The 25,993-nt window shown below is 47.8% G+C and overlaps 1 protein-coding gene across 4 annotated transcripts in view; it reads right to left on the bottom strand.

The window, feature by feature from the left end:
• Positions 1-25,993, bottom strand: part of SZT2 (SZT2 subunit of KICSTOR complex) — a 223,145-nt gene that overhangs the window by 108,919 nt on the left and 88,233 nt on the right. For all 4 annotated transcript variants that reach the window (XM_040360883.1, XM_040360884.1, XM_040360885.1 and 1 more), the window contains 7 exons: positions 23,895-23,958; positions 19,629-19,814; positions 11,692-11,913; positions 7,836-8,049; positions 6,574-6,648; positions 5,057-5,195; positions 4,839-4,938 (listed from right to left, as the gene is read on the bottom strand). In XM_040360883.1, the coding sequence (XP_040216817.1) occupies positions 4,839-4,938; positions 5,057-5,195; positions 6,574-6,648; positions 7,836-8,049; positions 11,692-11,913; positions 19,629-19,814; positions 23,895-23,958 (1,000 nt within the window). The remainder of the gene's footprint in view (positions 1-4,838; positions 4,939-5,056; positions 5,196-6,573; positions 6,649-7,835; positions 8,050-11,691; positions 11,914-19,628; positions 19,815-23,894; positions 23,959-25,993) is intronic.

Below are 25,993 nucleotides of genomic sequence, written 5' to 3'. Positions count from 1 at the left end.
GGACGCCGATGGGGGACAGCCGACGTCAGGGGGGACGCCGATGGGGGACAGCCGACGTCAGGGGGGACTCCGATGGGGGACAGCCGACATCAGGGGCGACCCCGATGGGGGACAGCCGACGTCAGGGGGGACCCCGATGGGGGACAGCCGACGTCAGGGGGGACCCCGATGGGGGACAGCCGACGTCAGGGGGGACCCCGATGGGGGACAGCCGACGTCAGGGGGGACCCCGATGGGGGACAGCCGACGTCATCAGGGGGGACCCCGATGGGGGACAGCCGACGTCAGGGGGGACCCCGATGGGGGACAGCTGACGTCAGGGGGGACCCCGATGGGGGACAGCTGACGTCAGGGGGGACTCCGATGGGGGACAGTTGATGCAAGGTTGATTCTGATGGGGACAAATGACGTAAAGGGGACTCTGATGGAATAAAACTATACAGAAAAAAGGAAGAATTACTGTCCAGTGCAATGGTTCAATTACGCGTTTCGTGATAATATGCCTCTTCTTCAGATTGCCAGATATGCTTGTGACAGTTAATTTAATGCAAAGTTCATATATCTAAAAGATAAAGTATATATCAATATACATATCATAGGAATTACATTGCACCACTATCCTCTTGCAAAAAAATATATATATATACACACACATACTTACAAAAACAATCAAAGAAACAAAAAGGAAAAAGTTTAGTTTGTGTCAGGTTGTGTTTTTTTTTTTTGTTTTTGTAAGTATATATTTGTAAGGGGTAGTGGTGCTTTTTTCCAAAAGGTGTACAATGTAATGCCTATGAATTGAATTCACTGTCACAAGCATATTTGGCAATCTGAAGAAGCGGCATATTACTGCGAAACACGTCAATTGAACCCATTGCACTAGACAGTAATTCTTCCTTTTTTTGTATCGTTTTATATGTGGATCTAACCATGTTTTTAAAGTAATTAAGCTTTGTTTTTGTTTTTTTAATATGTCATACTTGCCTCCATTGTGCAGTTCGTTTTGCACAGAGTGGCCCCGAACGCCATCTTCTGGGGTCCCTCGATGGCTCCTCCCCACATCAGATAACCCCCTAGGAGAAGCACTGACTAGCCCCTGCCCCCTGAGTCATTGGATTTGATTGACAGCAGTGGGAGCCAATGGTTGCGCTGCCATCAATCTATCCAATCAAGAGCCGGGACCTCGTGGAGAGAGGGACAGCGCGTCACCGCAAAATGAATTCCAGGGTTCAGGTGACTGCCAGAAGTTTTTTCACCTTAATAAACCAATCAATATACGCTTATTGGAATTTTATTTACCAAAAGAATTTACCCGAATACATATTGGCCAAAATAGATGAAGAAATTCGATTCTTTACATTTTATTTATGATGTTTTATAGCAGAAGGTAAAAAATCTATAAAAAAAAAAGAATTCTATTTTTTTTAATTGGCGCTCTTTTTTGTGTTCCTAGCGCACAAAATTGGATATGTTTTAACGCACAAAGTAAAAAAAATATATATTTTTTTTAAATTGGCGCTTTTTTTTGTTTTTAGCGCAGAAAATTGGATATGTTTTATAGCACAAAGTAAAATTATATATATATTTTTTTTTTTTTTAATTGGCGCTCTTTTTTTGTTTCTAGCGCACAAAATTGAATGTTTTATGGCAGAAAGTAAAAAAAATATATATCTATATATATATATCTATATATATATATCTATATATATATATATATATATATATATATATATATATATATATATATATATATATATATATATATATATATATATATATATATATAGATATATATTTTTTTTACTTTCTGCCATAAAATATATATATATATAATTTTTTTTTAAAAAAAACATTTAATTGGCGCTCTTTTTTTGTTTCTAGCGCACAAAATAGGATATGTTTTAAAACACAAAGTAAAATATATATATATATATATATATATATATATATATATATATATATATATATATATATATATATATATATATATATATATATTTTTTTTTTTTTAACTGGCGCTCTTTTTTTTGTTTCTAGTGCACATAATTGGATATGTTTTAAAGCACAAAGTAAACACGTTTTTATATATTTTATAATATATATATATATATATATATATATATATATATATATATATATATATATATACATACACACACATACACACACATATACACACACACACGCGCGCGCGACAAGCTCAAGAAAGTCGCAGTCATCAAAATCGCAGGATTTGTATTAGAAAAGGCAAAACAAAAATCAGAGGGAGAGAGAGGGGCGATGAAAAGTAAAAGGAAGGAAGAATTGTTTATTTCATTGCTGTCTGGAGTGCAGTAAAGATGTTGATTGAGTGCAATGCTTAGCGATGGAGAAATATGACATTTAATAACCGCGATTACCCTGCCGTTTCCATCAACATCCACGCCGCAAATCCTCTCCCCCTAAAGGAATCGCACTGCAGAAATACTGATGGAATTTATACGCAGAGGAAGGGTTCTTTTTTTTCCCCGGCAAAGCGGCCATTATAATGTTTATGTTTCCGTCTCGCCTTAAATTATTTAACACGGATGGTAAACAGGTTTTCTTTGCCGGGGCTTTGTGCATCCGTAATAAGCCGCCAGCGTGCGAGATTTCCTCTGATATATGGGAGAAGCGGCGCTATCTCGTTTTCCGCTTATGGCGGTTTAATGCCCAGTACAAAAGTTTAAGTGTAACAATTTGCGGGAGCATATTTGTATTTTAATGCTGTCGGGTGACGGATGGCAGCGCAGGCAGGATTTAAGGAAATGTTGTTTCTCCTAAGTGGGGGGGGACTGCAAAACTGACAAGAAAAACACATTTAGTGGAAGAAGCACAGTTCTGATATAGGGGGCTCCTAAGGCCCAACTCCGGGGGCCCCGCTATACCCCCCACCCCCCTGAGCTGACCACTGGCTTTAAAGTGGTATTAATCTCAAGATTTTTAGTTACTGACAGGTCAGGTTCTTATGATTGATTCTATGGGTCTCTGCCGTCTTCAATGTGGTTCTAAAGGAAGAAGGTTTTTCACCTTAAACCAGTTAAAGCGGAGTTCCACCAAAAAATAAATCTATTAAGAGTCAGCCGCTACAAATACTGCAGGCTGCTGACTTTTAGGGCACTTTCAAACTGAGGCGTTGGGGCATCGGCGGTAAAGCCCCGCTATTTTTAAGTGGCGCTTTAGTGGTGCTTTTCGGCCGCTAGCGGGTGCTTTTAATTACCGCTAGCGGGTGCTTTTATCCTCCGCTAGCGGCCGAAAAAGGGTTAAAAGCACCCGTAAAGCACCGCTTTGCCAGAACTTCAGTGGCACTGCCCATTAATTTCAATGTTAGGGGAAAGAGAGATGAGAGAAACAACAGGAGAGGAAGAGAGGGGGAGGGGGAGGAGGGGGAGGGGGAGGAGGAGGAGAGGAGAAGAGGAGAGAGAGGGAGGAGAGAGAAGGAGGAGAGAGAGAAGGAGGAGAGAGAGAAGAAGGAGAGAGAGGGAGGAGAGAGAGGGAGGAGAGAGAGAGAGAGAGAGAGAGAGAGAGAGAGAGAGAGAGAGAGAGAGAGAGAGAGAGAGAGAGAGAGAGAGAGAGAGAGAGAGAGAGAGAGAGAGAGAGAGAGAGAGGAGGAGGAGGAGGAGGAGGAGGAGGAGAGTGATGAGAGGGGAGGACGACGGGGAAGAGGAGAGTGGAGGAGGAGGGGGAGGAGGAGGAGGAGGGGGAGAGGAGAGAGAGGGAGGAGAGAGAGGGAGGAGAGAGAGGGAGGAGAGAGAGGGAGGAGAGAGAGGGAGGAGAGAGAAGGAAGAGAGAGAAGGAAGAGAGAGAAGGAAGAGAGAGAGGGAGGAGAGAGAGGGAGGAGAGAGAGGGAGGAGAGAGAGGGAGGAGAGAGAGAGAGGAGAGAGAGAGGAGAGAGAGAGAGAGAGAGAGAGAGAGAGAGAGAGAGAGAGAGAGAGAGAGAGAGAGAGAGAGAGAGAGAGAGAGGAGGAGGAGGAGGAGGAGGAGAGAGATGAGAGGGGAGGAGGAGAGAGATGAGAGGGGAGGAGGAGAGGGGAGGGGGAGGGGGAGGAGGAGGAGGAGGAGGAGGAGGAGGAGGAGGAGGAGAGGGGAGGAGGAGAGGAGAGAAGAAGGAGAGAGAGGAAAGGGGAAGATGAGAGAGAGGGAGGAGAGAGAGAGAGGGAGGAGAGAGAGAGGGAGGGAGGAGAGAGGGAGGGAGGGAGGAGAGAGAGGGGAAGAGGAGAGGGGATGGAGGAGAGAGAAGAAGGAGGAGAGAGAGAGGGGGAGGGGGAGGAGGAGGAGAGAGATGAGAGGGGGAGGGGGAGGAGGAAAGAGATGAGAGCAGGGAGGAGAGAGATGAGAGGGGGAGACAGGGGAGGAGGGAGAAAGGGGATGAGGTATAGAGGGGATGAGGGGGAAGAAGGGGGAGAGGGGAGGAGAGGAGAGAGACTGTCAGAGCAGCGGATGACGGAAGCATGTAACCTAACCACCGTGTCATGACTCAGCAGCCATGATTACCGTGGTCGGCACACACTGAGGGGAACACAGGAACTGACAGAATCAACCTGTTTTTTTTACAAGATAGGAAGGGAAAAATGACACAGCACAAGCACTGTGCTATACAACACGTCTTTAAGAAACAGGATCTTATTTTTATTTTTTTTGACTCAGTGGAGGGAAATTTCTGCATCATATTTGGAAAGTACAGAATCACAGTATATATAAAATAATATGCTAAGTGGTCGGAGGGAAGCTTCAGAATGGCAAAGATGTTGTTATTACAAGTTATGTGAGCGGACTGCAGTTTCTCTTTAAGCAAATGACAAAAAAAATGGATGCTTTACCTGGTTCACCACACGGCAGATCTCCCCGACCTTCCTGACCACCAGCTGGTGCAGTCTCTGGCTCTCTCCGAGCTCCTCCACCTCCTGCGTTGCTCCGACGCTGTCAGGAACAAGAGACAGACTTGAGTTAGCTGACTACAGACAACGCTGAATTCACCCTGCAACTACAAACCCCCCCCCCCCCCCCGTGAAAGCGTAAGAGCGTTTATAAAACGTACCTGGCGTGGGTACACACTTCCACCCGGTCCTGGTGAATCTTTACAATGAGCCAAAATTTCGGCATCACCGGACATCGGGAATCCTGCTCACTGATCAGGGCGTCCTCGCACTCCGAGTCGCTGCTGCCTGCATCATACCCTACGAGGTACAAAATATCAGATTAACGTGTCGTAACGTGGCAAAGAAGAGACTGAGAAAAGAAAGGAAAACGGACCCAACCAAAAGCCACAATCAGGACATGAGCGCTCCTATTCCACCACAACCTAAAGGTCCTCTATTGGATGAGATGTGGTGAGTGTGGCGGCCATTGGAGGACAGGGACCTCATTGTCCAGTGGTGAGATGATTGTAGGTTTGTGACATGGTGACATTATCCTGCTGGGAGGAGCCATCAGAAGATGGGGACACTGTAGTCATAAAGGGATGGACATGGTCATCAACAACACTCAGGTAGGCCGTAGTGTTAATTTAAACGACGCTCAATTGGTACTAAGGGGCCCAAAGTGTGCCAAGAAAATCTCCCCCCCACCATTACAACCCCACCACCAGCCTGAACCGGTGATCCCCCCCCCCCCCCCCACATCATTACACCCCCACCACCAGCCTGAACCGGTGATACCCCATCCCCCACACCATTACACCCCCACCACCAGCCTGAACCGGTGATACCCCATCCCCCACACCATTACACCCCCACCACCAGCCTGAACCGGTGATACCCCCATCCCCCACACCATTACACCCCCACCACCAGCCTGAACCGGTGATACCCCACCCCCCACATCATTACACCCCCACCACCAGCCTGAACCGGTGATACCCCCATCCCCCACACCATTACACCCCCACCACCAGCCTGAACCGGTGATACCCCACCCCCCACATCATTACACCCCCACCACCAGCCTGATCCGGTGATACCCCCATCCCCCACACCATTACACCCCCACCACCAGCCTGAACCGGTGATACCCCACCCCCCACATCATTACACCCCCACCACCAGCCTGATCCGGTGATACCCCATCCCCCCACATCATTACACCCCCACCACCAGCCTGAACCGGTGATACCCAATCCCCCACACCATTACACCCCCACCACCAGCCTGAACTGGTGATACCTCATCCCCCACACCATTACACCCCCACCACCAGCCTGAACCGGTGATACCCCATCCCCCACACCATTACACCCACACCACCAGCCTGAACAGGTGATACCCCATCCCCCCCACACCATTACACCCCCACCACCAGCCTGAACCGGTGATACCCCATCCCCCCCACATCATTACACCCCCACCACCAGCCTGAACCGGTGATACCCCATCCCCCCCACATCATTACACCCCCATCACCAGCCTGAACCAGTGATACCCCATCCCCCACACCATTACACCCCCACCACCAGCCTGAACTGAAGGATTTTTGACTACTTTAGTCTCTACTATACACTCTATACTACTATATTGTATAGCAGCACATAAGACACACACAGACTGTGGCCTGGCTCACCTAAGTGGTCAGAGTCCATGCTGCCATGACTTGACACAAAGCTCTGCACACGACTGGGACGCTGCCGGGATCCTGCTAGGATGAAAAGGAACAAAGCTCTATACATATATAAACATACAAAGTAGCAAAGTCAAAATCTTAAGCAAATTTGTAAGAAATTAAAAGCAAAGTTCAATTTTGAGATATGTAACATGTTCCAGCTCCAGCATAACCCCCCCCCCCCCCCACCTCCCTGTGACAGCAGGCGGGGGTCTCAGCCAGTGGCGGCTGGTGCTCAAAATTTTTGGGGGGGTGCAAGCAAACGAAAAAAAAACATCAATTGCAGCCTCACTGTGCCATCAAACGCAGCCACTGTGGCCATCAAACGCAGCCACTGTGGCCATCAAACGCTGCCATTGTGCGCATCAAACGCTGCCACTGTGGCCATCAAACGCTGCCATTGTGCCCATCAAACGCAGTCACTGTGGCCATCAAACGCAGCCACTGTGGCCATCAAACGCAGCCACTGTGGCCATAAAACGCAGCCACTGTGCCCATCAAACGCAGCCACTGTGCCCATCAAAATGCAGCTACTGTGCCCATCAAACGCTGCCACTGTGCTCCTTTTAACACTGCCACTGTGCCCAAAATGTTGCCACTGTGCCCCCCGCCTGCCCGGCACTTACCTTGTCTCGGGTGGGCAGGCGGCGAGCGGTGTCCTCCATTTCTTCCCCGATGTCTTCTGTTCTCCCGCCCGCTCCTCCTCTCCTATGATTGGACATCTAATAGGCATCCAATCACAGCGCCTGTCGTTTCAACCAATCAGGTGAAAGGTACCACAGACCCGAGCACCTGATTGGCTGAGAGGCGGTTCAGTGTTAGCAAAGCGAATTCCTTCGCTTTGCTAACACACAGCTGAGTGAATAGCGAACGCATAGCGTTACGCCCACTCTTCACATTTTTGGGCGCCTATTAGAGCCTGCTTCAAAAAAACACCCCCGCCGCTGTAATTCAGGCGCTCGAAAAGGGGCCGGACACCTGAATAGGGGGTGTCAGCAGCGACCATAGATTCATGCAATGGTAATAGAGCGGTGGACAGGAGGAGAGGGGGCGGCGCTCCTGCGCCCTTTATTGACGCGCCGCCACTGGTCCCAGCGCACCCATTGTCAAAAGTTACAAAATTGTGCTCAGGCATTTAGATCTGTTTTTACCTTTAGGTGCAAAGGGGGGGTTAGGAAGCTGCCAGAGATGGTGTGATTGGTATAAAGAGAGAATGGATCTACCTGCACTGCTCATGTTCCCAGACTGTACAGACTCCGGCAGACTGACTTCTGATGAGGTCTTAGGTGGAGCGTGGCCCCTGTCACTCAGAGACGTGTCGGGAGCAGATTTTCCTCCTTGTTCCATTGCAGACATCCCCGACATGACTGAGGAGACCTCACTGTCCGATACCTCCAGGGCACTCTGCGCCCATTCCCCAGTATCCTCTGCCCCCGGCTGGAATTATAGAAAAACATATTTTTTTTTAAAACATGACAGTACATAAGCCCCGGACCTTTATGCAGGTAAAGGACCTGGCCAGGTTTTGCGATTCGGCACTGCGTCGCTTTAAGGGTGCATTCACACCACGATTTTATCATCCTACTTGTTCTCACAATTTTTAGTTTTTAAATCGTACAAATCTGTATGGCAAAACGTATCCATTCACTTCCATTCATTAATGTAGGTCCCCAAGTGCATCCGATTTGATCCGCATCAGATTTGACCACGATTTTTGGTCCCGATTTGAAATCGTATTAAAATCGTGTCTGATTTTTTTTGTATTGTGGTCAATCTAAATCGGATGACTGTGCGTTTTTATCCAATAAATCGTACCCGATTTTTTATTACGCATCTCTTGATGTGAACCTAGCCTTACAGACAATGGTGCGGTCGTGCGACGTGGCTCCAAACAAAATTGGCGTCCTTTTTTTTCCCCACAAATAGAGCTTTCTTTTGGTGGTATTTGATCACCTCTGCGGTTTTTATTTTTTTGCGCAATAAACAAAAATAGAGCGACAATTTTGAAATAAATGCAATATTTTTTGCTATAATAAATATCCCCCAAAAATATATTAAAAAAACATATTTTTTCCTCAGTTTAGGCCGATACGTATTCTTCTACCTATTTTTGGCAAAAAAAAAACACAATAAGCGTTTGATTGGTTTGCGCAAAAGTTATAGCGTTTACAAAATAGGGGATAGTTTTATGGCATTTTTATTAATATATATTTTTTTTTACTAGTAATGGCGGCAATCAGCGATTTTTTTTCGGTACTGCGACATTATGGCGGACAGTTCGGACACATTTTTGGGACCATTGGCATTTTTATAGCGATCAGTGCTATAAAAATGCATTGATTACTATAAAAATGCCACTGGGTTAACACTAGGGGGCGGGGAAGGGGTTAAGTATGTTCCCTGGGTGTGTTCTAACTGTAGGGGGGGTGGCCTCACTAGGGGAAATGACTGATCGCTGTTCATACATTGTATGAACAGAAGGTCAGCATTTCTCTCCCTGACAGGACCGGGAGCTCTGTAACGAGCAATGGCGGGTGCCCGGCAGCGATCGCGACCGCCGGGTACGCGCACGGGAGTCAGGGACGCGCAAGCCCCTATTGGCTGGTGAGCGAGGTGATGTAGAGCTACATGCTCTCGCCCAGAAGAGCCGACCTGCCGCCGTAAAACTGCGGCGGCTGGTCGGCAAGCAGTAAAGGACCCCTTCACGCCAATATACGCTGGCAGAATGGCACGGCTGGGCACAGGCACGTACCTGTATGTCGCCTTTAAGAGCCCAGCCATGGGTCGCGACCTGGTCCTGTTCTCCGTGACCGCGCCCGCGGGACCCGATCGCTGCCCGTGTCCCGCGACCGGGCAAGAGCACTTTTCGCTGTAAAAATGACAATGGTCCCAAAAATGTGTCAAAAGCGTCTGATGTGTCCGCCATAATGTCGCAGTCACAAAAAAAGAAAAACGCAGATCGCCGCCATTACTAGTAAAAAAAAACATATTAATAAAAATGCCATAAAACTATCCCCTATTTTATAGACGCTATAACTTTTGCGCAAACCAATCAATAAACGCTTATTGCGTTGTTTTTGCCAAAAATATGTAGAAGAAAACGTATCGGCCTAAACTGAGGGGAAAAAAAATGTTTTATATATTTTTGGGGGATATTTATTATAGCAAAAAGTAAAAAATATTGTTTTTTTTTTTCAAAATTGTCGCTCTATTTTTGTTTATAGCGCAAAAAATAAAAACCGCATAGGTGATCAAATACCACCAAAAGAAAGCTCTGTTTGTGGGGAAAAAAAGCACGCCACTTTTGTTTGGGAGCCACGTCGCGCGACCGCGCAATTGTCAGTTAAAGCGACGCAGTGCCGAATCGCAAAAAAGGGGGATGGCCCTTTACCTGCATAATGGTCCGGGGCTGAAGTGGTTAAGCCGCATCAGAAAACGAAAAGTGCGGCTGAACTAGCTGAATTTCTACTGATCGACTTCTGTACAAACGCCCTGTTGGGTTTTCCCCTCGATCGATCAGTGCTGCAGGCGGTCACTGGCCTTCTGTGGTACATTGGGGAGATTTGTATTCACTTCCTGTGTTATAGACACAACAGGAAGTGGGAAAAAAAATCTCTCAGGAGTGATTGAAATCCTCTTAGTCATCAAAACAACCTCCATGCTTGTTCTTGTGACAATTCCAAATTTTGGGAGAGAGAGAGCGAATGAGAGAGCGAGAGAATGAGAGAGAGAGCGAGAGAGAATGAGAGAGAGAGAGAGAGAGAGAGAGCGAATGAGAGAGAGAGCGAGAGAGAGAGAGCGAATGAGAGAGAGAGCGAGAGAGAATGAGAGAGAGAGAGAAAGAGAGAGAGAATGAGAGAGAGAGAGAGAGCGAATGAGAGAGAGAGAGCGAGAGAATGAGAGCGAGAGAATGAGAGCGAGAGAATGAGAGCGCGAGAGAGAGAGAGAGAGAGAGAGAGAGAGAGAGAGAGAGAGAGAGAGAGAGAGAGAGAGAGAATGAGAGAGAGAGAGAGAGAGAATGAGAGAGCGAGAGAATGAGAGAGCGAGAGCATGAGAAAGAGAGAGAGAGAGAGAGAGAATGAGAGAGCGAGAGAATGAGAGAGAGAGAATGAGAGAGAGAGAGAGAGAGAAAGAGAGAGAGAGCGAGAGAATGAGAGAGAGCGAGAGAGAGAATGAGAGAGAGCGAGAGAGAGAGAGAATGAGAGAGAGAATGAGAGCGAGAGAACGAGAGAGAGAGAGAGAGCGAGAGAGAGAGAGCGAGAACGAGAGAGAGAGAGAACGAGAGAGAGAGAGAGAACGAGAGCGAGAACGAGAGAGCGAGAATGAGAGAGAGAGCGAGAATGAGAGAGAGAGCGACAATGAGAGAGAGAGCGAGAATGAGAGAGCGAATGAGAGAGAGAGCGAATGAGAGAGAGAGAGCGAATGAGAGAAAGAGAGAGAGAGAGAGAGAGAGAGAATGAGAGAGAGAGAGCGAGAGAATGAGAGAGCAAAGAGAGAGAATGAGAGAGAGAGCAAAGAGAGAGAATGAGAGAGAGAGAAAAGAGAGAGAATGAGAGAGAGAGAAAAGAGAGAGAATGAGAGAGCGAGAGAGCGAGCGAGAGAGCGAGCGAGAGAGCGAGCGAGAGAGCGAGCGAGAGAACGAGAGAGAGAGAACGAGAGAGAGAGAACGAGAGAACGAGAGAGAGAGCGAGAGAACGAGAGAGAGAGCGAGAGAACGAGAGAATGAGAGAGAGCGCGAGAGAGGGAGAGAGAGCGCAAGAGAGGGAGAGAGAGCGTGCGAGAGGGAGATAGAGAGAGAGCGCGCGCAAGAGGGAGAGAGAGAGAGAGAGAGCGAGAGAGAGAGAGCGCGAGAGAGAGAGACCCATGTGTCAAAAAAGGGAATGACAGTCTGAGGCTCTGACTACAGAAAGAGCTAGATGGCGCTGGGTGTCTTCTGGCCAGGGAGGGCTCTAGCTGACTTGCTGCAGCTTCTAATGCACATCATGAGAAGCTCACAGTGTGCAGTGAAATCAGAGTAAGAGATTTCAGTCCAGGAGAGGAGCAAGACTGAAGGTGAAGGGTAGAGCTGTCTATGATCACCTTGTCCTCGGGAGGACGGCCACTTCCTGTCAGCTCGTCATCCACACTCTCCATAGCTGTGCCGACATCAGGTTCCTGCCAGGCTGCATGTCCTTGCACACCCAAACGTTGCGCACTAGTGTCCTCTGCCCGTTGGGCGTGATGTCGGCTTAAAGAGACATAATAATAGTCTTCTTCTTCCTCGTTGAGCTGGTAGCCGAGCAGGGACAGTCGGCGGAATTCCTGAAAAAGATAAAGAGAAGAAAGGCATCACACACACAGGAGGGGCTACTGTAGGTCACCCTACCTTCTAGAATGTTGGTACATAATGAACACGAGCATTCGGAGTATAGAGAAGGTCTACTTGTGTTTCCATTTCCCTGATCCTGGAGGCGGGGCCTACAACCAGCCTCACCATCTCTTATTTAGGACTACGACCTAGGTCCCTTTTTTTACTTCTTCTGCTCGGACATTTCATTTACAAAGCCGATATAATACAAGTTAACATTTGGTGTATTGTAAATCTTAAAGTGGAGTTCCACCCATAAATATAACATTACATCAGTAGTTTAAAAAAAATGTCATTAGTCCTTTAAGAAAAAAACATTTTTTTTTAGATGCCTTCAAAGTGTTGTTGCTAGGCAGAATAGTTAATCTTCCCACTTCCTGCACCTAGGTGCTTAAAGGGGTTTTCCACCCATTTTGTAAGTTTATTAAAAGTCAGCAGCTACAAAAAGTGTAGCTGCTGGCTTTTAATAAACCGACACTTACCTGCTCTACGGCTCCAGCGACGCGCCGGACGGGGCTCCGCTCCTCGCCCCCCCTCGCCGGCCGGCGTCTTCATGCTCAGTGTGGGCACCCGCCCATGACAGCTTTCGGCTTCACGGCCGGGCACCCACTGCGCATGCGCGAGCGGCGCGGCGCCGTCTGATTGGACAGGCGATCGCCGAGGACCTGTGACGTGTCCTGGGCGATCGCCTACAGCAGCCCCTTCCTGTAGGTGATTAAGCTTAATCGCCTAGGCGATTAGGCTTAATCGTCTACCCGGAAGGAGGAAGTGGGACAGGAAGTCCCACTCCTCCTGAAGCCCCCACTCCCCCCCAAAAAAATTACATGCCAAATGTGGCATGTAAGGGGGAGAGGAGTGGGTTAAGAGGAAGTTCCAAATTTGGGTGGAACTCCTCTTTAAGCTTCCTAACCTACACCGCACAGACTTCTGGGAATGTAGTGGGTGTAACTTTCCAGGAGTCTGTGCACTCCCCAGTCTCGAAGAATCATGCGACTTGACCAGTACAGGTGCTGAAACCTGATCTGAAACCTATTACACTGCTTGTGCAGCACTGAGCATGTGCGAGATCTGCAAGGCTGAAATCCAGGAAGTCATACAGTCTGGCTTCATGATGCCCACACTTAAGATGGCCCCAGTCAATTTCTATTTTATAAAGTGTCTAAATGCTGTAACAACCTAACAAAACGGACCTTAGTTTACAGACTAACTTTACTAGAATACATTAAGCTTGTGTATTACAGGGGTATTTATATTTAAAAAGTGAGATTGTGGCCGGAACTCTGCTTTAAGCCCTTATAATTTCATTTGAAGAAGATGTATTGGGAGATTGACGAATGGGGTCATCACTGGTCCTTGATTACAGCTGAGGTTATTGGTGAATATTGATCTGGGACTCTGAGGCATTTTTACAGATTTGGCCCATGAACCCAAACAGAACGATAAAAGAAAATGTCACAGGAGAATAGAAACGTTGGGAAAAAAATTGGCCAGATTTGGCCACAGATGCTTCACCTTCTTTCTGTCCACCCAGTCCTGAGAGTTACACAGCTCCACAACATGTTAAGTGGAGGGCACTACTTAGGCTTCATTTCCATGGACGTTTTTACAGCCACTTTTTTTAGCCTTTTTTACAGCTTAAAAACGCCTGTCCATGTTTTTTTTTTTTTTTTTTTTAGCTGGAGCGCAAAAACGCAGCGGTAGGGTATTTTAGTGTTTTTGCGCGTTTTTGAGCGTTTAACGTCTGGCGTTTTTACAGCTCTAAGGCTGGAGCTTCAGAACGCACTGGTCCTGTTTTTTTTTTGCAGCTTAAAAACGTCTCAGCCATCTACAGCTCAAAAACGTCATGGTGGGCATGAGGCCATAGACTAACATGGAGAGCCGTTTTTAAGCTGCAAAAAAAGCTCAGAAAAGTGGCTGTAAAAACGTCCAAAAACGTCCATGGAAATGAAGCCTTATAGTTCAGAAATACAGCGGTGTCCTCTCTGCTGATTTCACAGTGAAGGAGAAGAAGGAGACCGGTGGGGTCAATGGACAGTGAAGGAGACCGGTGGGGTCAACGGACAGTGAAGGAGAGGCAGGAGACTGGTGGGGTCAATGGACAGTAAAGGAGACGCAGGAGACCGGTGGGGTCAACAGACAGTGAAGGAGAAGCAGGAGACCGGTGGGGTCAATGGACAGTGAAGGAGAAGCAGGAGACCTGTGGGGTCAACAGACAGTGAAGGAGAAGCAGGAGACCGGTGGGGTCAATGGACAGTGAAGGAGAAGCAGGAGACCGGTGGGGTCAACGGACAGTGAAGGAGAAGCAGGAGAACGGTGGGGTCAATGGACAGTGAAGGAGAAGGAGGAGACCGGTGGGGTCAACGGACAGTGAAGGAGAAGCAGGAGACCGGTGGGGTCAATGGACAGTGAAAGAGAAGCAGGAGACCGGTGGGGTCAATGGACAGTGAAAGAGAAGCAGGAGACTGGTGGGGTCAATGGACAGTGAAGGAGGAGCAGGAGACCGGTGGGGTCAATGGACCATGAAGGAGAAACCAGGGGACTGGTGGGGTCTATGGACAGTGAAGGAGAATCAGGATACGGTGAGGTCACTGGACAGTAAAGGGGAAGTAGAAGACCAGTTAGGTCAATGGACAGTGAAGAAGACGTAGAAGACCGGTGGGGTCAACAGAAAAGAGTAGGTGTATGCGCTTCTAAGTGACAGGTCCTTGACACCCTGAGCTCACAGGAAGAGGGTAATGCTGGGCACCAATCAACCCAAAAGAGTACCACTGCTGGATAGCAGAGCTAGGAGTCTCTAGCAGACTTGAAAACAGGGGTCCACATACATTGCAATACATGTTTAAGCTGTCCAACTGCATCAGAATGATCTGGCCAGTCCCTACTCTGCTCTGCAAAAATCCCTGATTTTGTGCAAGGTTTTCTAGAAAGAGTGTATAGCAGTGTTAAGAGAGTTCAGAATTAAACATATGGTCACATCACTGCGTTGATCCCCGCTGAGCTGGCGGATGACAGGGCGGTCCCCGCACACTGTGCCCTGTCTTTTCTCCGCTCTCCCCTATGGGGGGATTGGATGAACACGGACCGTCTAACCGTGTTCACCCGATCCGCCAGAAGGATGGAAAAGTAGGTTTTTCCTCCGTCACACTTTGGCGGAGCACCCGTTCAGGTCCGCCTAAAAAACTGTCAGGCGGACCTGAACGGGCCGCCCGTGTGAAAGAGCCCTAAGTCGAGAAAGCTGAACGCCACCCAGTTCTGGATACACCTGAGAATTTCAAATAGTTCTGTCAACTTTGTACGATAGTCCGAAAACCCGTAGGGGGAGATTTCACTTCACTTCCTGTCCCTTTGACAGCAGGCAACTCTCACTGCCTTGGCGCCAATAGCACTCTATCCTATAAAAGTGCTGGAGCTGGCCTACGATATGTAAAAAAAACTGCAAAAAAAAATAAAAAAGCAATGATTTTTTTTTTCTTTGGCGATGACCGATCTCTGACCTCAAACTTACTTCCTAAACCAACGTTCACTTGTAAATCTTGTTATTTTTTTTTTAAAAAAGAGAGCTCATGACGGTGCAGGATTTTATTTATAGACAGACGGAGGGAAATGGACCGTATGTTGGAAACATAAAAGTGAGAAAATGAAGATATAACAAAAACACTTAACTTGAAGCAATGACATTCTCCTGCCAAACGCGGTCCCAAGATTACACATTTCATTTAAAAACAAATCCCGGATTTTACAGCCCTAAAGAACTCCCCTGAGATCATTAAAAGGCTGAGATCGGAGGGCCCAACTCAACCGCTTGACATTAGCCGCGAACGAGCCATAAAAGGATAATTGTTTCTAAAAAATAATCGCCAGCTCTTGTAGATGGCCGCGCACAGAACTGCAAGTTAAGTCGTTCCAAAAAAAGAAAAAAAAAAAAGTCTCGCGGGCACGGCTCAGAACCGCGGCCAACGCTGCCGGCGGAGCAGGATATGCAAACACTATAGATGATTTGTATAGAATTTTCATTGGACTTGGAGCCGAACTTCAGAAACAAAAACTTTGATTAACTACTTGCCTACCATTTATAAATGGCGTTTGGTACGCAGAGGACTTTAAAGGGGTTGTAAAGCTTCGTGTTTTTTCGCCTTCGCTGTCACGGCCCCCGCAGCCCCCCCGTTTTACTTACCTGAGCCCGTTCACCTGCTGTGCGCATCCCCCGGCGTCCTATTTTCCACTGCTTTTCGGTGTTGATTGGATAGATTGATAGCAGCGCAGCCATTGGCTCCTGCTGCTGTCAATCAAATCCAATGACGCAGCTGCCGAGTCATACACTCTGTGTCTAAGAACAGGGAGTGCACCCGCAAGCTAACACCCCCTTGGAAGAGAGCTTCCCAGAGGGGGTTAGCTATTGCGGGGAGGAGCCGAGAGAGCCACCGAGGAACCCCAGAACAGGAGGATCGGGGCCACTCTGTGCAAAAGGAACGAGAGTTCAAACAGGTGCCATTCATACAGGTAATGAGTGGAGGACAGAGGAGCCTCTTATAGAAGAAGATACAGGTAATGGGCTAGATTCACATAGGAGATACAACGGCGTATCTCCTGATACGCCGTCGTATCTCTGAGTCCGGACGGTCGTATCTATGCGCCTGATTCAGAGAATCAGTTACGCATAGATATCCCTAAGATCCGACTGGTGTAAGTGTCTTACACCGTCGTATCTTAGGCTGCATATTCACGCTGGCCGCTAGGTGGCGCTTCCGTATAGTTACTCGAGGAATATGCTAATTAGGTATTTACGCCGATTCAGAAACGTACGTCCCGCCGGCGCATTTTTTTACGTTGTCTACGTTAGCCTTTTTTCGGCGTATAGTTACCCCTGCTATGAGGAGTAGCTAATATTAAGTATGGCCATCTTTCCCGCGCCGAGTTTTGAAAATTTTACGTCGTTTGCGTAAGTCGTTTGCGAATAGGGCTGTACGTCATTTACGTTCACGTCAAATCCAATACGTCCTTGCGGCGTACTTTGGAGCAATGCACACTGGGATATTTTACGGACGGCGCATGCGCCGTTCAAAAAAAAACGTCAAAAACGCGGGGTCAAGTGAAATTTAAATAAAACACGCCCCCCAACATCCCCATTTGAATTAGGTGGGCTTACGCCGACACACATACGTTACGCCACCGTAACTAAGGGCGCAAGTTCTTCCTGAATACAGAACTTGCGCCCAAAGTTACAGCGGCGTAACGTATCAGAGATACGTTACGCCCGCAGAAAGATGCGCTCATCTTTCTGAATCTAGCCCATCTTTCTGAATCTAGCCCAATGAGTGGAGAAGGAGAAGATACAGGTAATGAGTGGAGGAGGAGGAGCCTCTTATAGAAGATACAGGTAATGAGTGGAGGAGGAGGAGCCTCTTATAGAAGAAGATACAGGTAATGAGTGGAGGAGGAGGAGCCTCTTATAGAAGAAGATACAGGTAATGAGGAGGAGGGAGGAGCCTCTTATAGAAGAAGATACAGGTAATGAATGGAGGAGGTGGAGCCTCTTATAGAAGAAGATACAGGTAATGAGTGGAGGAGGAGGAGCCTCTTATAGAAGATACAGGTAATGAGTGGAGGAGGAGGAGCCTCTTATAGAAGAAGATACAGGTAATGAGTGGAGGAGGAGGAGCCTCTTATAGAAGAAGATACAGGTAATGAGGAGGAGGGAGGAGCCTCTTATAGAAGAAGATACAGGTAATGAATGGAGGAGGTGGAGCCTCTTATAGAAGAAGATACAGGTAATGAGTGGAGGAGGGAGGAGCCTCTTATAGAAGAAGATACAGGTAATGAGTGGAGGAGGAGCCTCTTATAGAAGAAGATACAGGTAATGAGTGGAGGAGCCTCTTATAGAAGAAGATACAGGTAATGAATGGAGGAGGTGGAGCCTCTTATAGAAGAAGATACAGGTAATGAGTGGAGGAGGAGGAGCCTCTTATAGAAGAAGATACAGGTAATGAGTGGAGGAGGAGGAGCCTCTTATAGAAGAAGATACAGGTAATGAGTGGAGGAGGAGGAGCCTCTTATAGAAGAAGATACAGGTAATGAGTGGAGGAGGGAGGAGCCTCTTATAGAAGAAGATACAGGTAATGAGTGGAGGAGGAGGAGCCTCTTATAGAAGAAGATACAGGTAATGAGTGGAGGAGGAGGAGCCTCTTATAGCAGAAGATACAGGTAATGAGTGGAGGAGGAGCCTCTTATAGAAGATACAGGTAATGAGTGGAGGAGGAGGAGCCTCTTATAGAAGAAGATACAGGTAATGAGTGGAGGAGGAGGAGCCTCTTATAGCAGAAGATACAGGTAATGAGTGGAGGAGGGAGGAGCCTCTTATAGAAGAAGATACAGGTAATGAGTGGAGGAGGAGGAGCCTCTTATAGAAGAAGATACAGGTAATGAGTGGAGGAGGAGGAGCCTCTTATAGAAGATACAGGTAATGAGTGGAGGAGGAGGAGCCTCTTATAGAAGAAGATACAGGTAATGAGTGGAGGAGGAGGAGCCTCTTATAGAAGATACAGGTAATGAGTGGAGGAGGAGGAGCCTCTTATAGAAGAAGATACAGGTAATGAGTGGAGGAGGAGCCTCTTATAGAAGAAGACACAGGTAATGAGTGGAGGAGGAGGAGCCTCTTACAGAAGAAGATACAGGTAATGAGTGGAGGAGGAGGAGCCTCTTATAGAAGATACAGGTAATGAGTGGAGGAGGAGGAGCCTCTTATAGAAGAAGATACAGGTAATGAGTGGAGGAGGAGCCTCTTACAGAAGAAGATACATGCAATGAGTGGAGGAGGAGGAGCCTCTTATAGAAGAAGATACAGGTAATGAGTGGAGGAGGGAGGAGCCTCTTATAGAAGATACATGCAATGAGTGGAGGAGGAGGAGCCTCTTATAGAAGAAGATACAGGTAATGAGTGGAGGAGGGAGGAGCCTCTTATAGAAGATACAGGTAATGAGTGGAGGAGGAGGAGCCTCTTATAGAAGAAGATACAGGTAATGAGTGGAGGAGGAGGAGCCTCTTATAGAAGAAGATACAGGTAATGGGTGGAGGAGGAGCCTCTTATAGAAGAAGATACAGGTAATGAGTGGAGGAGGAGGAGCCTCTTATAGAAGAAGATACAGGTAATGAGTGGAGGAGGAGCCTCTTATAGAAGAAAATACAGGTAATGAGTGGAGGAGGAGGAGCCTTTTATAGAAGAAGATACAGGTAATGAGTGGAGGAGGAGGAGCCTCTTATAGAAGAAGATGCAGGTCTGTGAGAGGCAGAAATCTCACTTGTTTGTAGAGGAGACCAAATACTTATTTTCCACCATCATTTGCAAATAAATTCTTTCCAAATCGGACAATGTGATTGGATTTGTTTCCACATTTTGTCTCTCATAGTTGAGGTCTACCTATGATGACAATTACAGGCCCCTCCCATCTTTATAAATGGGGGGAGAACTTGCACAATTGGTGGGGACTAAATACTGTTTTGCCCCACTGTATATAAATATATAAAATGTTTGGGGGGTTCTGAGTAATTTTCTAGAAAAAAAAAAAAATGATGATTTTTACAAGTAGGAGAGGAATGCCAGCATTGGCCTGGGCAGGGCTTTGCCTCCAATATCACACACACACTTCTGGGGTACAGAGTCCGCGCCACGTACCTCTTTAAACTTCTGCAGGGAGTTTTCTGGTCCGAACACAAACTGGAGCTGGACCAATTCCCGGTTACAGTGCGGCCGCCCTTCCGACTCGCACACGTGGGACAGAACTTTTCGTAAGATGGAACGGCTGATTACACGGGCGTGACGCAAGGCCGACACCAGCTCATCCTCAAGCAGCCAGCGGATCTGTAACACGCGCATGCACAGGAGAGAGAGAGAAAAAGAGCAAAACGTCATACAGACAAGATAATAATAATGTTCATAATAGTACAAAAGGGGCCAACTTATACATATGCCATGTGCACATTCCTAGCAGATACAGGGGTGGATTCAAGAAGCAATTGCGCCTGTGTAACCATAGGTTACACAGCGCAATTGCTTACTTGCCCCGGCGTAACGAATGCTCCTGATTCAGGAACCTCGTTACGCCGACTGCAGCCTAAGATCTGTGCGGCATAAGGCTCTTATCTTAGGCTGCATTCTTGCGATGGCCGCTAGGTGGCGTTCCCGTTGTGCTTAGCGTATAGTATGCAAATTGCATACTAACACCGATTCGCAACGTTGCGCGAGCCCTGCGTACGCAATTTACGTCGTTTCCGTAGAGCGGTTTTTGCATAAGGCTGCCCCTGCTATTAGCAGGGGCAGCCAATGTTACGTATACCCGTCGTTCCCGCGTCACGAAATTTAAAATGTACGTAGTTTGCGTAAGTGAATCGTGAATGGCGCTGGACGCCATTCACGTTCACTTTGAAGCAAATGACGTCCTTGCGACGTCATTTGCCGCAATGCACGTCGGGAACGTTTCCCGACGGAGCATGCGCTCTACGCTCGGCGCGGGAACGCGCCTAATTTAAATGATTCCCACCCCCTACGGGATCATTTAAATTGCGCCGGGCATTTTGCCGGCGCGCCCACGCAATTTACGGAGCTTCTGCTCCGTGAATCGAGGGCAGCGCAAAAAAATTGCGGGGGCGCAGGGCAAAATCGTTGCCCTGCGCCTCCGTAATAAATGCGCAAATCTACTTGAATCCGGCCCACAGTTTTTTGTATGACCTTTGCTACGTCTGTGATGTCATTGCCCCGCCTCTCTAAATTGTCCAATCAGAATGCTTTGAAATAGTTCAGAAAATGTTAACCATGTAAGACCCGGACCTTTAGGCAGGTAAAAGGACCTGGCCAGGTTTTGCGATTCGGCACTGCGTCGCTTTAACTGACAATTGCGCGGTCGTGCGACGTGGCTCCCAAACAAAATCTGCGTCCTTTTTTTCCCCACAAATAGAGCTTTCTTTTGGTTGTATTTGATCACCTCTGCGTTTTTAAATTGTTGCGCTATAAACAAAAATAGAGCGACAATTTTAAGCGTTTATCGATAGCGTTTACAAAATAGGGGATAGTTTTATTGCATTTTTAAAAAAAAAAAAAAAAAAAAAAACACCCGATTCTGCTGCCCAAAATGAGCCTCAATCTAATGTTAAAAATTGAGTTTTTGGGTGAACCTCCACTTTAATACATCCTATGCATTAAGGTAAAAAAAACATTCGACTGTACTAAACGAACCCCCCCGTCCCCCCCGGACCCCCGTTTTACTTAACTCACCCCTCGAAAGTCCCGCGCGTGTCCATGTGATCTTCTTCGGGTTCTCAGCCTGGCCGTTGATTGGCTAGGCTGGACGGATTGATAGCAGCGCAGCCATTTGCTGGCGCTGCTGTCAATCACATACAATGACGCGGGGCGCCGGGGGGCGGGGCCGAGTGATACAGTCGGCGGCTATGCCCGCCGCTGTATCACGGGAGCGCGCCCGCAAAAGCTTTTCACCATGCGAGGGAGCTCGCATGAAGGTAGAAAGCTTTTGCGAGGAGGAGCCGAGACAGCCGTCGAGGGACCCCAGAAGACATGGATTCGGGGACACTCTGGGCTAGATTCAGATAGATCAGCGGATCTTTAGATCTGCGTAATCTCTCTTATTTACCATCCGCCAGCGCAATTTTTTGAGGCAAGTGCAGTATTCAGAAAGCACTTACCTCGAAACTTGCGCCGGCGGATCGTAACTCCCCCGGCGGAATTCAAATTCCGCGGCTAGGGGGAGTGTATTATTTAAATCAGGCGCGCCCCCGCGCCGATCGTACTGCGCCTGCCGCGATTTTTCCCAGTGCGCATGCTCCAAATGACGTCGCTAGAACGTCATTGTTTTCGGCGTGAACGTAAATTACGTCCATCCGTATTCGCGACCGACTTACGCAAACGACGTAAAAATTCAAAACTCTGCGCGGGAAGGACGGCCATACTTAACATTGGATACGCCGCATATAGCAGGGGTAAGTATACGCCGGAAAAAGCCGAACGCAAACGACGTAAAAAAAAAAAAAAAACAAGGGCGGGCGTTCGTTTCTGAATCGGCGGAAATCAGAATTAGCATATTCGTCGCGTAAAGAAACGAAGCGCCACCTAGCGGCCGGCGGGAGATTGCAGCCTAAGATCCGACTGTGTAAGTCACTTACACCTGTCAGATCTTAGGGAGATCTATGCGGAACTGATTCTTATGAATCAGTCGCATAGATCCGACCGTCGGATCTCAGAGATACGACGGCGTATCAGGAGATCCGCCGTCGTTTCTGTTTCTGAATCTCCCACTCTGTGCAAAACAAACTGCACAGTGGAGGTAAGTATAACATGTTTGTTATTAAAACAAAAAAATCTGCTTTTAGTGTCCCTTTAATCTTGACAAAAGTGGGACGTCCCAAAGCAGTGTCAAAAAACGAGGGGTGGGAACAGCACAGGAACAAACAAAACAAAATAAATAAATAAATACATTTGAAATAAACCTCCAGGCCTATGGGCCCGAAGGAAGCCATGTCTTCTCCTTAGCTAGGCAGAAAAAAAACTGAGCTACTGAGTGCAGGCTGAGGGGATATAGTCAGTAGGACCGCCCCCTGGGTGGGGCTGTTCAGCTCTGATGTTGTTAACACATTCTGCTTAGTCACTCCTGAAGTCACTTTTTTTTGGGGGGGGGGGGGGGGTGAGTGGGGGCTTTGGTAAAAGTGGGACTTCCTGTCCCACTTCCTCCTTCCGCCCAGGGACCGCCTCGGAGACTTCTCTTCTCGCCTTAGGCGGCCCCTCCCTTTAGGCGATCTCCTGGAACTCTGCTTTAACCACTTGCCGACCGCGCACCGTCGTTATACGTCCACAAGGTGGCTCTGCTGGGCGAGAGCACGTAATATGACGTCCTCTCTCCCAGCCGCCACTAGGGGCGAGCGCGCGCCGCCGGAGACGCGCGCGCTCGCCCCCGACTCCCGTGCGTGTGCCCGGCGGGCGCGATCGCCGCCGGGCACACGCGATCGCTCGTTACAGAGAGGGGAACGGGAGCTGTGTGTGTAAACACACAGCTCCCGGTCCTGTCAGCAGGGGAAATGCTGATCTTCTGTTCATACAATGTATGAACAGCGATCAGTCATTTCCCCTAGTGAGGCCACCCCCCCCCCCACAGTTAGAACACACCCAGGCATACTTAACCCCTTCCCCGCCCCCTAGTGTTAACCCCTTCACTGCCAGTGGCATTTTTATAGTAATCCAATGCATTTTTATAGCACTGATCGCTATAAAAATGCCAATGGTCCCAAAAATGTGTCAAAAGTGTCCGCCATAATGTCGCAATACCGAAAAAAAAAAATCGCTGATCGCCGCCATTACTAGTAAAAAAATATATAATAAAAATGACATAAAAATACCCCCTATTTTGTAAACGCTATAACTTTTGTGCAAACCAATCAATAAACGCTTATTGCGATTTTTTTTAACGAAAAATAGGTAGAAGAATACGTATCGGCCTAAACTGAGGAAAAAAAATGTTTTTTTATATATTTTTGGGGGATATTTATTATAGCAAAATGTAAAAAATATTCATTTTTTTCAAAATTGGCTCTCTATTTTTGTTTATAGCGCAAAAACTAAAAACCGCAGAGGTGATCAAATACCACCAAAAGTAAGCTCTATTTGTGGGAAAAAAAGGACGCCAATTTTGTTTGGGAGCCACGTCGCACGACCGCGCAATTGTCTGTTAAAGCGACGCAGTCCCGAATTGCAAAAAGTACTCTGGTCTTTGGGCAGCAATATGGTCCGGGGGGTAAGTGGTTAAAGTGTAAATATGAGTAACCACTTAAAGAGATTTCATGGGGAAGCGTCAATTACCAAACTTTTACAAGTGGGCCCCAAAAACAGAGAAGAACACGCCAATTACAGTTCTACTATATGAAGACGAGCTGCACTCACCTCACTCATCGTGACCTCTATAGCTTGCCTGTGTTCTGCGGGGAGCCGGGATAGTGCTGAATATCTGAAAGGATGGAAGGACACTTGGCTAATATATCCCCAGAGCCTCCTGTCATCACCTATTCAGCAGATGTCATATAGCTAGATTCAGGTACAATGGAGCAAACTTGCGGCGGCGTAGCTTAGCGTGTTTAGGCTACGCCGCCGTAAGTTAGCTAGGCAAGTACATAATTCACAATGTACTTGCCTGCTATCTTACGGCGGCGTAGCCTAAAGTGGGGCGGGCGTAAGGGCGCCTAATTCAAATGTGTTTGAGGCGGGGAGTGTTTTATGTTAATGAGACTTGACCTTACGTTTTTTACGTCATTTCGAACTGCGCATGCGCCCGGGCGCCTACATTTCCCAGTGTGCATTGCGGCTAAGTACGCCGCACGGGCCTATTGATTTTGACGTGGACGTAAACAACGTAAATCCCGATTCACGGACGACTTACGCAAACGACGTAAAAAATCAGAATTTCGACGCGGGAACGGCGGCCATACTTGACATTACTATTCCAATAGGGCCTAGCTCTAACTTTACGCGGCCTATCTCTTACGCAAACGGCGTAAAAGTACTGCGTCGGCCGGGCGTACGTTCGTGAATCGGCGTATCTCCTCATTTACATATTCTACGCCGACCGCAATGGAAGCGCCACCTAGTGGCCATCCAAAATATTGCAATCTAAGATACGACGGCACAAGCCGTCCTATCTTAGATATGTTTAAGCGTATCTCTGTTTGAGCATACGCTTAAACATAAGTCGGCGTAGATTCTGAGTTAGGTCGGCTTATCTACTGATAAGTCGGCCTAACTCTTACTGAATCTACCTAATAGTCCTCATTCCCCTGCTCCTGCAACTAGCCCACCCAGACCTTAAAGCGGATGTTCCACCCCAAAAAAATATTAAAAGCCAGCAGCTACAAATACTGCAGCTGCTGACTTTTAATATTAGGACACTTACCTGTCCTGGAGTCCAGCGCCGTCCGCAGCAGAGCACGAGCGATCGCTCGTCACCCTGCTGCCCCCCCCTCCATCCACGCTGAGGGAACCAGGAAGTGAAGCGCTGCGGCTTCACTGCCCGGTTCCCTACGGCGCATGTGCGAGTCGCGCTGCGCCTGCCGATTGGCTCCCGCTGTGTGCTGGGAGCCGAGTGTTCCCAGCACACAACGGGGGGGGGCGACGGGATGTGACGCAATGCCCGTCTTTTGCCCGTGAATGCCGGGCCGGAAGTGGGTGCAAATACCTGTCTTTAGACAGGTATCTGCACCCCCCTCCCCCCTGAAAGGTGTCAAATGTGACACCGGAGGGGGGGAGGGTTCCGATCAGCGGGACTTCACTTTAGGGTGGAGAACCGCTTTAAGGCTCCGTTTTCCACTATTGCAACCCCAAAGTTGCGTGACTTTGCTGCGATTTTACCGCGCTTATATTTGAGGTGACTTGAAGCAATGCCTTTGTAATCTCAAGGTCTATGGAGCTCAAGTCGCATCAAAGTGGAACCAAAGTAGTGCAGGGACTACTTTGAAGTTGCTGCAACTTGAAGTCGCACATATATGAACGGTACCTCATTGGACGTCATGGGGTACGACTTGTCATGCGACTTTGCAGTCCCAAATCGCATGACAAGTCGCACAAGTGGAAATTGAGCCTTAGATCAAAGGATGGACAACCTAGATTTTGACCACCCCCAACAATGTCCTTAGTTCTACTGCACTAGGAGTTCAATCTATGGTGAGATACTTGCAAACAGCACTACAGAAGGGGAGAAATGTTTCTTTATTATGCTGTTGATCACACGATTCCAGCACCGGGACCGCATTGCTTTTAACAATCAATTTCAGCAAGAGAAGTCGAACCCCCTATTCTCCCTATCACCTGAACAAAAGCAGACAAGGAACCGCTACAATGTCTACTGATAATATTGAACTGTATAAATAGCTGATCTGACAAGGCCTGTATGTGTCACTGGGAGGGATACAGTCATACCAACCCCTCTGTGTGCAGCAGTGCCACCCCCCCTCCCAAATACATACCCGAGCCCCCTCTGGATCCAACGCTGT

This window comes from Rana temporaria, chromosome 7 (genome assembly GCF_905171775.1).
Source record: "Rana temporaria chromosome 7, aRanTem1.1, whole genome shotgun sequence".
Lineage (NCBI taxonomy): Eukaryota > Metazoa > Chordata > Amphibia > Anura > Ranidae > Rana > Rana temporaria.
The sequence above is the reverse complement of the archived record's forward strand: the minus strand, read 5'-3'. Positions and strand labels throughout refer to the sequence as shown.